The sequence below is a fragment of the Anoplophora glabripennis genome, unplaced genomic scaffold, assembly GCF_000390285.2.
Source record: "Anoplophora glabripennis isolate ALB-LARVAE unplaced genomic scaffold, Agla_2.0 scaffold235, whole genome shotgun sequence".
Classification (NCBI taxonomy): domain Eukaryota; kingdom Metazoa; phylum Arthropoda; class Insecta; order Coleoptera; family Cerambycidae; genus Anoplophora; species Anoplophora glabripennis.
Genome location: NW_019416402.1, coordinates 3,784 through 17,703, shown reverse-complemented (window position 1 = coordinate 17,703; position 13,920 = coordinate 3,784). Strand labels below are relative to the sequence as shown.

General features: G+C 39.1%; 1 protein-coding gene and 1 long non-coding RNA gene across 2 annotated transcripts; one reads left to right on the top strand and one right to left on the bottom strand.

Annotated features, from left to right (window-relative positions):
* Positions 1–4,253: 4,253 nt before the first annotated feature.
* Positions 4,254–6,573, top strand: LOC108909250. Its single transcript, XR_001964411.1, has 2 exons — positions 4,254–5,932; positions 6,044–6,573. It is a non-coding gene; the product is annotated as an uncharacterized LOC108909250 (long non-coding RNA).
* Positions 6,574–12,837: 6,264 nt separating this feature from the next.
* On the bottom strand, positions 12,838–13,191 carry LOC108909246. Its single transcript, XM_018713512.1, has one exon. The coding sequence runs from the start codon at positions 13,189–13,191 to the stop codon at positions 12,838–12,840; it is 354 nt and encodes a 117-aa protein (XP_018569028.1).
* Between the last annotated feature and the right edge of the window lie 729 nt (positions 13,192–13,920).

The window sequence follows — 13,920 nt, the reverse complement described above, 5'->3', positions numbered from 1 at the left end:
CGTAAGCTCTTTTACGAAGACAGGGAAAATTTCACCGATGTTTCCAATTTCCCCGTCTTTGGGCCGAAAGGACCGTCTTCCGAAGCACAGTGGTCAAAAACTGTAACTTCTCGATCTAAACCTATAGCTCTTAGAGTAATCGTCCCATTGCAGCAAAATTTTAGATTCCAGGGTATTTTGTACCTTAGAATCCACTGGAGGTAATAATATTGCACTATATTCTAGATTTCAACCCCTTTTAGGGAGTTGAAATACATTAAATCGAAACAACTGTTGAAATGGAATGTAATGTATTCTATTTTGATCTAAACAATATTATAGCTCTCATAATGACTATAAAAACAAATTGCAGTGAGAAAAAACTAATTTTTATACTTAATATATTTTATTTATATTTTAACCATCTATCAAAATTACATTATATTCCTTATCACAGTATAAAATATTTTTCAATTTTCATCTTCTTCTTCGTCCTGTTCCTCCTGTTTTTCCTGGATTTTTTCACTTTCATCAGTTTCGTATTCTTCACCTTCTTCAAACTCTTCGTCTAAGTTACTTTCCTGTTCATCTACGAATTGGTCGTCTTTATCTTTCTCCTCTGCGTCTGACATAATTACCAAAGGTAACATTTCCTCATCAATATACGCTTGCTTCAGTGAGCAATTTGGCTGCATCTACATTTCCACTTTCTCTTAGTTTCATGGAGGTAGCAAATGACAATTTTTCCGTAGATGTTTGTTCACGAATCTCCTGTGTTTTTCTACGTGTAATAACGACAGCACAATCTTCGAAACCCTTAGAGGGACGACCACCCTTTTCTGATGTAGACGCTTTACGAGCATCCTGCAGGCAGCGAACAACAATCTTCGGGAAATTTATTTCTTCATTCAGGCAATTTTCGAATTTACTTAAAAACTGTTCATTTTTTCGATTTACTTTTCTCCATCATGCAAAAAATGCTTTTCCTGTATATGTGATAAGGGTTTTCGTTGCATTTTTATCAAAATGTATGTGCTCTTGCTTTTAAATCTTCTAAATTAACCGATCTAGTAACGTATACTTTGCTTTTTAAGTATCCCCACAAGAAATAATCTAGGGGTGTCAAATCAGGCGATCTGGCTGGCCACTCAATCGGCCCCTTTCTCCCTATCCAACAATTTAGAAGATTTAAAAACAAGAATTCGTCACGAGATACATCGTATACCTCCTGAAGTTATTGATAATGTCCAAAAAGAATTTATTAATCGTCTTGGCTACTGTCAGGCAGCCAACGGTGGACAATTTGAACATTTAATTTAGTCGATTTTTACATAATCATTATCATTTTCAGTATTGTGAAAATTAAATTTTAAAATCTTCAAACATTATTTTCTTGAAATTTTTGTTATGTAACACCATAATTTTTCATGATCTGTGTATGTAGAATGACACGCTCTTTCAAATGGCTTGGTCAAAATTGGGGGTTGCTATTTAAAAAAATTGTCGATGACGTCATATCTCGAACAACGATGACGTCACAAATATGGGTCGTATGTCAAAAAGTGCTTTTTTTAAAAACAAAATCGACGTGCCAGGGGATTTTTTCGAAAACTTCTCAATTTAAAAAATAATGAATTTATTCGTTACTTTTCGAAAGCACTGTATGGTAAATGTCTTGTATGTATTAATTAAGAGCACTTATTGTCTGTTAATTCTGTTCAATAAATCTTTTAACATATCTTCCACGGTTTGATTGAAAAAATCCTATCAAACTCAGGAACTTTTGGAGCTCACAGCTCACAGGCTCGCTTCACGAGGCTCCCTTCAAGGCTACCATACCTTGACGCGGCAATTTATAGTGCCTAGCAACCACTAGTCGCTTCACGAGACATTCCACCCGAGGTAGCCTAACCTGAGGTGAAGACCCTGTTCGATAACCCCCTGCATCGAAACAGCGGTAAATTCCCCGGCTCCTTTTGAGACCTGCGATATCGTCCGAGATTGACCTCCGTCGAAGATCCTGTTCGATAGCCCCCTGCATCAAAACAGCGATACACCAGGCTCCTCCAGAGACCTGCGTACCGCCCGAGGTAGCCCAACCTGAGGCGAAGATCCTGTTCGATAGCCCCCTGCATTGAAACAGCGATACTCCCGGCTCCTTTAAAGACCTGCGATACCGTCCAAGTCTGACCACCTCCGACGAAGATCCTGTCCGATAGCCTCCTGCATCGCACAGAGATACACCAGGCTCCTCCAGAGACTTGCGTACCGCCCGAAGTAGCCCAACCTGAGGCGAAGATCCTGTTCGATAGCCCCCTGCATCGAAACAGCGATACATTCCAGGCTCCTTTAGAGAACTCCGTACCGTCCGAGGCTGAGAACCTCCGACGAAGACCCTGACTCCGATTGTGCCGGCTCCATCGAGAGACCCGCACCTCGGTACAGAGACACACACATAGGCTCCCACGAGTCCAATAATTCAGACTCTATCGAGATCTGCAAATCCGAGGCAACTTTCCTCGTCAGACCTCTAGGCGGTCACTCGTCGAGGCAACCTTCCTCGTCATACCCCTACGAGGCATTTTCTTTGCGACCTACGGGTTCAAAGCAATAGTACGCACGTCATTGCGGCGGCGTACTCAAAATTTAGCAGAACTTGTTCTTGCTTCTCTGGGCTCCCTCGAGAGACCCACATTTAAAAGTAGAGTCAGTGTTTCTACAAGACTTTCGGAGCAAAAGAGCTTGCTCCGCCATTGTCGTACGGGGTAAGATGTACCCCTGCGATGCGACATCCAGTGCTACGAGGATTGGTGCCCTCGAAGGTGCAACAAATAAATCAGATCGTGATTATATGATCAAGACTGAGCTGGACGAGACTTCGTTCCCCCCAAACGCTATCTCGGTGCTCCGTGGAGAGTCTGAGAAACCGAAGGTGGTAGCTCGTAGTAGTACGAGGCACGGCGACGCCACAGTGCCGTACAGGCTGAGGTCCGCGACTACACGAGTTACCGATACCACCTCGAGTATCCCTCAAGACGTGCCCAAGGAGACGAGTAGTAGTTCTCGAGAGTTATCACGAAGTGGGTCACCCACAGATACTACGTACCAACTGGTAGCGTCCGGGGAATCCCATGAGCCCAACCACGGTTCGCGGTCCGGCCGCGATGTCGGCCTACCTCCGATATCGGGTGTCCTGGAACGTGGAACCGTTGGCGCCGGCGATACAGTACATACAGCATCCGGGTGCCATAGCATGCGAAAACCCCTTAGCCGACTATGTCGTAGGTGACGTAGCCGGCTCTTTCCATTTAAGCAATTCTGGTACATCGCCCGTCCACTCTCATGATTTCCCCCGAACATTCGATCACCGTCTAAGTGGTCCTTATTTAGAAAGTCTAACTCGACACGGCGCTCGACGTAGGGTTCGACCATCGTCGTCGAGATCTCTCCCACGAGTTCGTATCCTAGACATAACGTCTGTAGGACATATTCACCACAAGCCATAGTCGTTCGAGAATATAGCGCGACCTGGCGTCCAAAGTGACGATCCATTTGAACTTCTGGTGTCTTCACCGCGAACCCAGGTCGAGGAAACCAATACTTCCAATCATAGTTCACGACATGGCGCTCGACGTGGGGCTCGAAGCTCTGCTTCGATGTCTTCGCGACGAGCCCAGGTTGGCGAATCACCTTGCAATTCTCAACAATTAGGCACATCCAATCAAAGAACTCGTCATGGCGTCCAACGTGGGGCTCGATTAGAACTCCCGATGTATCCACCGAGGATCCATGTCGATGTTACAAACAATTCAGATCATATACCACGACAGAACCAATTTGGCCCCTGGAACACCTTTTCCATTGTACTTATCTTATGTTGTGGTTGCCGTCTCGTCAGGTCTGGATCTCTCATAGGTATTCTCAATGATGTCAATACTAATTTGGCTTCTGTAAATATGATTAAATGTTTAATTAATTATACTTTTCCATTCTTTTAAATTACATTTTAGTTCTCGGTTACATCTCCTCTTGTTTTCATCAAAAAAATTCGTTACTAAGTGTTTTTTCCTCCTTCCATTGTTCATCCTACGATGCTTGATGTCCTCATTTTGTTAAGGTCACTACACCATATTTTCAATTCTTTTATTATGTTTTTACTCGTTGCACTCCACTGTTATAATTTATTCACTTTACAATGTTTGTTCTTATCTTACAATTTAATTGTAATCTTTTGTAAAATATTCTTTAAATTAATAATTTTTATTTTTATTTCAGGTTTGGTATCTGTCAGCATGAAGCCATCTTTACATCTGTCATTTGTATGACATTTTAACATATTGATATTTAAAATTTTATTTCGAATGATTATTTGGCTATTTGAATTTTACACTCATTGCTATTTTTTAGATGCACTAAATTAAAATTTGGAATTTTAGCTTATTTCTGATACATGTGACGTAGGTTTATCCTTGTTTTTGACGACGTATTCTGTGATAATAAATTGTCAGGCACAATATTTTATCAAGAATTGGGGTTTAATTTAAATTTAATTTCATTATAACATTTACTTATTCTTTATTATTCTAATAATTTAGTAATCGCTCATTAACTAAAATATCATATTGTAACATTCACTATCTGTACAGTGTGAATGTCACTATTTATTTTAACTATAATGCAACAATTAAACAGCTTCTTGAGATCTTCATACAAAATTCAACTTTGTTATCACTATTAGTTAATTTTGTTTCCACCTGTATACTGCTGTATTGTTGTTACATCATGTAAATCTTTGCCATGCCCTGCAATTAGTTACAGAACACCAATGTAATAAACTATGTGCAATAAATGTTTACTATTTACCTGTTATAAACATGGAGAATGATGTTGTATGAATTGTAATAGTTCTGTAATTGTATAATTTTAACTGTACCGTTTTTTATTTGTATTATTTCTTTTTAGTATTGTTATTTGTTAACCGAACTTGGAGCCACAACAATTAGGTTACTTGGTTGTCATACATAGAAGGTTATTGTACTTAGTTCTATCACCATCGACCCAAAGACACACAGAGTGGACTGGATAGTTTGTGGTTGGACATAGGCTATGGTCAGTTGTAGAACCCGTTCAATGGTGATTAAAGAGCAGTTGCCCAGTCTGAAATGTATTTCGTTCAACCGACCAATCACATCGAATGAGTTTTTTTTTAGATTTGAATCAATAAAACGTTCGCCGGAGCGACTTAAAGCTTCTTTCATTTTTGCTAATGGCTCGCGTGTGATTTATAATTAAACCGATTAGTTTAACTTAGATTAATCACCAGTGAACGTCGAAGTACATCAAAGGTAATTAATAAAATATTACATTTCTAGTTTTTTCTAAAATTCGATCCAGTAGATTTTAGCCTAGTTAACCATTTGGATTTTGCCCATGTTTTTGTATGACCTTCAATGCTGTGCAACCACGTGCTAATTGAATTTTATTTCTTCCGTTTTCTCTCACCAGAGTTTACCAGAAAAGTTATAAAAGTTGAATAGTAAAAAATTTTATATAAAAGTTTTAAGAGAAGTTTTATAAGTTTCAAATTAGAAAAGTTGAACGTAGCTTGAAAAGTTTAACGTTGCTTGAAAAGTTTTGGAAGGCCTAAAAGGTTCTTTTTTTTTTTGAGAAAAGTCAGATTTTTAAGTTCGTTAAAGTTTGACGAATATTGATTAAAATTTGTTGTAACTAGCCTTCTAGTTATTGACGTAAAGTGATAATTTAGCGAAAACTCAGTAGCTAAGAAATTACTATAGTCGCTGCAATTTTAAGTCACGCAATTAAACTAACTTTATGGTAAACCTAGAAGGGATTAGGTCAACCTTGGGCTCCATATTTAAGTCTTCAGTCCAGGACATCAGGACATCTGTAGACCCTGTATTTCGCCGAACATCCCGTAAAAGCCAGAACCAGAGTAAGAAATTTATTAGTGAATTTTACTTGTGCCATTTTTATTTTTTCTTCAAATCCCTACCTACAGGGTGAGGAAACCGTTAGGGGTTTGTTTTAGCTTGTTTATTTGTAGGTTGGCACCCTTTTAACATCTTTATTGTCTCCCCATAACATTTTCCTCAAGCTGGCAAATTTATATGTTGCAATCACAAAAATTAGAACCGACCCACTTCCCTCTGCCGCCGCTATAAGAGCTGCCGTTCGCACTTTGTAGTTTGAACTCTTTTAAAATAAACGTATCAAAGTTATTGACGCGAGAATATTAACAATTCTCCTCAATTCTCTTTGACAATCTAAAGTTATTTAATACTTATACCTACTCAAATTTATTTATACAATGCACTTTTAACTTTAACACAGTTTTACCTAATAATATTATTATTGACTTGTTGCCACATGGCTGTAGTAGGATAAAAGATTTTATATTATCTAGCTTAAAATTTCATTGTGATAAGTATATTATTAATAAATAACGTTGCACTAGGCAGAATGTATATGCCACATATCTTATTAACAATTTACCATAAAATGATAAATTGTTAACAAGATAAGTTTGATGTTTGCATTTATTTGTTTAAATAAACTGGAAAAAATATTACTGAACTCTGTGCGTTTCATTTCTCGAATAGTGTGTGGGGTGTGGGGGAGAGGTGAGGAAGGAAAGCAAGACCATGGCAAATAAAACAACATTTGCCATGGCAAGACGCTAAACGTGTCCGAGAGCATAAATGCATTCAGTGTATTAGTAGCAAAAGTGAAAGTAACAGTAGCATGATGAGTGAAACTCAACATAGAATAGATGATCTATTTAATGGAGTGTTATGCACATGTGCACGGTCCCATCTTATGTATGGGATCTATTAGGGATAAAAATTAATGAAGAGGAAGAGAATGATGGCCCTCCCAAATTAATTCCATTTCAGGAAATTTTAATAGGTACGTTAATGTTTGTTCAATATTTAAAAATATATATATTTAAAAATTGTAAGCTTTGGTATTTTTCGTAACGAGAAATAAAGGGTTGAAAAGGGTAATAAGGGTAGAAATCGGTTGTCGGTTATTACGTTGAAAATATGTAAATATTTGTTATCTATTTTGCGGGCGTAAATATATGAGTAACTAAAGAAAAACGTAAATACCTCAGACAAATTTGGCCTCTTGTCTTAACAGGTTAGGATTTGGCTATTGTGATGGTGAGATGAGGTGATCCTTTCTTAGTGAGTGGCCACTAAATACGTCTGTAAATAATTTGGAAGCATACCTGAGCACCCTATTATCTCGTTAATAAATGAATCAATGATCACTGAGTATTTCCTTCGCCTCTATTTGAAAATATGACTGTGTCTATTTAACATTAAACATATACAGGGTGTGATATATCTACTACACAATCGATAAGCCACAGTGATACTACATATCACCAAACTATTCTATATATTAAACATATAAACAAATATAAGCATTATCGTACTGTTCTTGACACCCCTCCCAGTGTCAACTCCAGGTGTGCAATGGATGTCTTGTGGCACCAATTAGCCTGAGAACACTCTCCCGACTAACCCACTCGCACCCAAGTAACGTGGCACCAATTAGCCTGAGAACACTCTCCCGACTAACCCACTCGCACCCGAGTACCATGGCACCAATTAGCCTGAGAACACTCTCCCGACTAACTCGCTCGCACCCGAGTACTGTGGCACCAATTAGCCTGAGAACACTCTCCCGACTAATCCGTTCGCACCCGAGTACTGTGGCACCAATTAGCCTGAGAACACACTCCCGACTAATCCGCTCGCACCCGAGTACCGTGGCACCAATTAGCCTGAGAATACTCTCCCGACTATCCCGCTCGCACCCGAGTACAGCGGCACCAATTAGCCTGAGAACACTCTCCCGACTAACCCACTCGCACCCGAGTCCCGCGGCACCAATTAGCCTGAGAACACTCTCCCAACTAACCCACTCGCATCCGAGTACTGCGGCACCATTTAGCCTGAAAACACTCTCCCAACTAACCCGTTCGCACCCGAGTACCCTGGCACCAATTAGCCTGAGAACACTCTCTCGACTAACCCGCTCGCACCCGAGTACCGGGGCACCAATTAGCCTGAGAACACTCTCCCGACTAACCCGCTCGTATCCGAATACCGCGGCACCAATTAGCCTGAGAACACTCTCCCGACTAACCCACTCGCACCCGAGTACCGTGGCACCAATTAGCCTGAGAACACTCTCCCGACTAACCTGCTCGCATCCGAGTACCGCGGCACCTGAGAACACTCCCCCGACTAACCCACTCGCACCCGAGTACCGTGGCACCAATTAGCCTGAGAGCACTCTCCCAACTAACCCACTCGCACCCAAGTACCGCGGTAGCAATTAGCCTGAGAACACTCTCCTGACAACCCGCTCGCACCCAAGTAGCGTGGCACAACATCACAAGAATCACTCAAAAACATTATCCATGGATATCTGCAATGTCAGTACTGACGAGCAAAACAGTAAAGTGCCTCAAATGCATAGACAACTTATTTACAACAAATGTCATTAAACTTACTAGTAACTGGCCAATCAATTGTGCAAATTTAGCACCTCAATTCATAACAGCAATACCTCAACAGTTACTAATACAAAATAATCCGTCATATAACAACTCTTATTGTTACCCAAATGACATTTTACTTTATTGGATATATCCCGAAATATGACTACTAATCTATGCAAAAGACACTTAATTATTTCTTCAAAAGAATATGCAATCTAATTAATGATGCTCGTCAAATCAAATATCTAACTTCTCAATAAGATTGACAACGTAAATTTATATAACATATCTAACAATTATTATTTTCAAGATGATATGGCAATATTCAAGATATTCAAGATGCGATGAAACCATCAATATTAAATAAGAATGTTCAGTAAGTAAACTGTGAATAAACCACTAATACAAATAAATAGGTATGCTCAGTGAAAGAAACTCACAAGTTATATGAATAATATAATTTATAATAGATAGGTATGCTCAGTAAGAAAAACTCACATTCTACGTATATGAATAAACCATTATAAATAGGTGTGCTCAGTGAGAAAACTCACCTAATATCCAGTATTCAATTGAGGCACAATTCACAATGTTTTCACAGCACAGGCAAACGTAAAAGTGATGTTTTCAAAGTTTAGATAAAGGGTATGTCTGAAATTTATAATCTAAACAAAGCCATTGGGCGTTAACTAGCCACTTGAGCTTTTTTTATAAATACCAGATGCTATGCCGGCCGGGGCAAATATGTGCCTTCTTTCTAACTTAAAACTCGTAATATTTAAAATAGGGTCGTAATACAGGGTGTAAAAAAAATATTATCTTACACTCTTTCATTTGTAATGAACCTGTTTAATTTTAATTTTTATGCTAGGACTTGCAACATATTTTTTTTATTATTCGGATTAATTTACCCCGGCGGTTATTATTCATTGTATATATCCGCTCGCAGGTCAGACCGGCCGTTACCCTACTCTAACAAGTCGCTAGTCACGTGAAGATCCCACCACGACTTGTGCTAATCCGGTGGGGATCGAAGTGAAGCAAACCACATGACCCGAAACCGGCAGTTTCTATCCAGAACTCACTACCGAGAAGTTAACCAGCAGCAAGTAGTCACCACGAAGCCCTTTAAAGAACAACCAGTGAAACGAGTAAGAATTATTTTCCATTAATTATTTGCCGTTCCTACCGAGTAGAAGTCCAAAAATTTGAACGCTTTTAAGTGTGGAATTAATGCGGACCCGAGAAGAATATTTTTGGTAACAAATTCCACCGTCCTGTCCCAACCCAACGAACTCACACTTAGAGAGGGTTGTGCTAAACACCGTCTCCGAGTCGTTCGTGACAGTATACGTACGCTTTCTTCTTGAAGCATTGTATGATGGAGGGCCTACGATGAATCAGAAGGCTGGCTGTGATAAATACCTCTTCTGGTAGGCATCGGATACTTGAGGATATACGAGCCAAGACCCGAGGTGGCTGTGCTAAACACCGTCTCTGTGTCGTCCGTATATAGTGTAAGTACGTTTTCCTCGGAAAGCGTTGTACGCTGAGACGCCGATAATTAACCGGCAGGCTGGCTGTGATCAACACCTCTTCTGGACAAAGTCGGACCCCGGACGTATACATCTTAGGAGGCTGTTCGAATTGCAAGGCTAGCTACTTTGGATCCCGTTTTACCATCCTGACACCACCTGATTTTTCCACTTTGCACCACTTGGGCTTTCTTCACTGGTTGTTGCTATCGATTACCACTTGTTAATTTTCCTTTGCTTGCCAGACCGCATTACCGTTAATTAAACCGCAGACCCAGATGTAAATTAATCCGTAAACAGTTGTTTTATTTTTGTTACAGACCCAACGGAGACCGACATAAAATTTGTTTTCCTTTCAGCACCATTTAAAACCGTAGTTTTTTTAAATCCGTTTATTATTGTAGAATGTTCTCCTTTTAGCGCCGTTTATAAATCATATATTTCTCTTTGAATACGTTAATGTTCTTTACAGTAAAGTTGTAAAAAATATGTATGTTTAATTTCTAACTTTGTCTCTAACACCGCTATCGTTTATAGTTGACCGTTTCATGAAAATGTTCTTATTTATTATTCATTTAACCTTTAAATATTTTTTCAATCATTTAGTAGTGGGTACAAATAAATTGACACGATTTCTATTTGTAAAAGTTTTAAGATTTTCATTGTTAATTTCAGGTTAATAGGTGTATTATTTCTTTCAAAACCAAACCAGCAAAAAAGCTGATACCGTTTTGATAAAATACACGAATAATTCTGTCTATTTTATATTTAAAATAATACTACACTGAGAAAACTACTATCTGTCGTGGCAATAAAAAGAAATACAGTCGACTCCTGGAAATTAATTTTCTTCATTGCAGCTACCTGTGCACTTTACTCTAAACCGAGGGTAAGGGTTACGTATAGGGAAATATAGGGAAACTAGCGCCCGAGGTTAACAGAATATAGAAAAAAATACCAACCGCAGTACGTTTCTGTAACATCACTCACCGCCAGCGGCTGCCGAACACCGCCGCCGATAAATTTCGTTAATCGAAGGTGCGTCACAAAAATCTGTGCCCGAATAGGGACGCCCGTGACGTTTAAATACATTTTTAAGACAGTTTTCCGTTTAGAGTTCAGTCAAAGAGATTGAACGTTACAAATTTAGCGCCCGAGCAGGGAGGTCAATGACGCTAAAGTTTACAGACTTTTCCGAATTTAGTCAAGGGGGTGTCACATGTCACACACATAATAATACCGTTACACTTTGTTACAGAGAAGGAGCTGTACATCTGTGGGTTTCTAGGAGCCTAACCCACGGATGTACAAAGCTCACATGCGCCAACACCACAGCGAAACAGAAATAATATATTTTATTATATATTTTAAAATTATATATATTTTTTCATTATATTATTGTATATTATTATGTATACATTTTTTTTATAATCAAAAATAAATATTTTTCTTAAATACCTATTTTTCTCTTTTTATTTTTTCCTTGTCACACAGAATAATGAGCGATTTTAAAAAGGATTTAAAACAGAAGAAAATAAATTTTTACAAATAAATTAATAATAATAATTACTATTATTATAATTATGTCTTATTTTTGAAAATTTTGTTAAACATAAAAAAGCATTAATGATTTTATGTTTCAAAAATTACTTCCTCGTTAACTTCGTAGCGTTCAAGCTGTGGTGCAAAAAAGTTTTCCAACATATCGGCATATCTTTGTGAGGTTACCGTCACAGCATTACCACGGGAATCTTAAACAAAATTGGGCCCTATAATCCTGATGAAGAAATAGCGCACCACACAGTAACTTTTGAGGAGTGAAGGGGTTCCTATTGCATTTGTCTAGGATTCACGTCATTCCAATATCTAAAGTTCTGCTTGTTGACTTAACCGGACAAATGGAAATGGCTTCGTCACTCATCCATAAATGATTTGCAATGTCCTCAACTTGATGAATTAAATCTAAAAAATTTTCACAGAATCGTTCTCGACTCACATAATGCGCTTCTTGGAGATGGAGATGTAGGTTCTTATTTAGTAAAATCCGTCTGACGGTTCGGTTTGAAATTCCAAGAGCAGTGCTATGCCGGCGAGCTCAACGACCCAGGTTCGTTCGATAGCAAAATTTAAGTAGAATCCAAAAATGCAATAATATACAGGGTATTCCATTTGAGATAACAAAGGTGGTGGCAACTTCCGGTATAAGCGGAAGTGCAACAGTTTTGAAAATATTTTCATTGAAAAGTTTATGACCGGTAACCTGGGTATTCAAACTTTCAACAAGATCCTATCATGGTAGTAGTAATAGTAGTAGTAGTGAAAAGGTGGGGTCTCAGCCTGGCAATTAGGCCACAAGTGGGCTCTTTTTGCCGACCCCGCCGTCCCATCACCTGTCCACTCTCTGCCGCTGACCCTCCTCGAACCTACTCGACGCCCTAATGAACTCCAGGATTTTGGTCCACGGAAGGTCTCTCACCCCAACCCCTTGCAACTCTTCAGCACCAAAGACTTATCCTCCCAAAAACTGCACAGTGTCCCAAAAGGTGGACAGGGGGTGTCCTCCCTTACTCCACATTTCGGGCATAGAGGGTCCTCCTCAATCCCTATTAAACTTAAATGCCTCCTAAATCTGCAACGGCCTGTCGGAACCCCCACCATTTGGTTTAGGGCTCTTCGACTAAGGCTCAGCAGCCATTTCGTCTTAGGTTTGTTAGGTCCATGTATAAAACTATGAGTCTGCCTACATCCTCTAATTCTCCTCCAGTTCTCACCTAAAGTTTGATAGGCTCATTTATTAAGGGCCCCGTTAATGCCACCTCGTGTGATTCCTAGGATTGGTTCAGGTCCTTGGCAAGTTCTTCTAGATCCGGGACGAGCAAGTTGATTAACACTCTCGTTGCCAGGGATACCCATGTGGCCTGGAACCCAAACCAACTCTACCTCTCTTCGTCTGGCCAATAACTCCAAAGCGTCTCCACATTCCTGGACGAGGACAGACCTTGTCCTCGGGGAGCTAACCGCTCTAGGCCCGGCCTGACTGTCGGAGCAGATAAAAATCTTCTCTACACAATTACTTACCTCCTCCTTACTTGCTACCATCAAGATAGTAAAAACCTTGGCCTGGAAGACTGTGGCGGACATACCCAGTGAAAAGCTTTCCTGGATACCACTGCCTTTCAGATAAATTCCTGCTCCTGAAAACTCGTCTCCTACTCGAGATCCATCAGTTTAGCATACTAGGAGAGAAAGTAGTTATGTAGGTTGCTCTCACTGCACAAACCTACTGACAGAACTTTTTTGGATATCTGTTTTATAGATCGTGAAGTGGATTGTATAAACCGAAGATGGGATATTGATAACCTCAGTGTCATATTCACATACCTTTTACATTTTTCTAATAATTTTAATAACAGTGATTCTTAAATTTAGAGGTTGGATAGACGTTGTAGGTTCGCAATAACTGATTTTCCGAAATTGTGTTTGTTTAATGATCATTCTGGTTTCTTTGTAGTTCGTTTCTCACACTATGCATAACCTCAACGACCATGTGCTCCCTGCATAGTTTGGTATATAATATTTTAATTTGTTGGTTTTATCAGTGTTATAATTAAATTTTAACCGGATTTTAAGTAATTTTAACGTTTTAACTTTTAAATTTTATTCATGTTTCTTCACTTTATTTTGTATAGAATATAATCTCAACTTTTGTAAGTATATTTTTTTGTCTGTAACTTTCAAAGTTTTTCATAATATTGTAACCGTTAAATAAAGTGCTTGAACTGAATAAATAGTATTCTTTGTTAATTTGACTGACATACCCAACTAAATCCAAAATTCTCAACTTAGACAGTCGTCTAATAGTCTACTCTT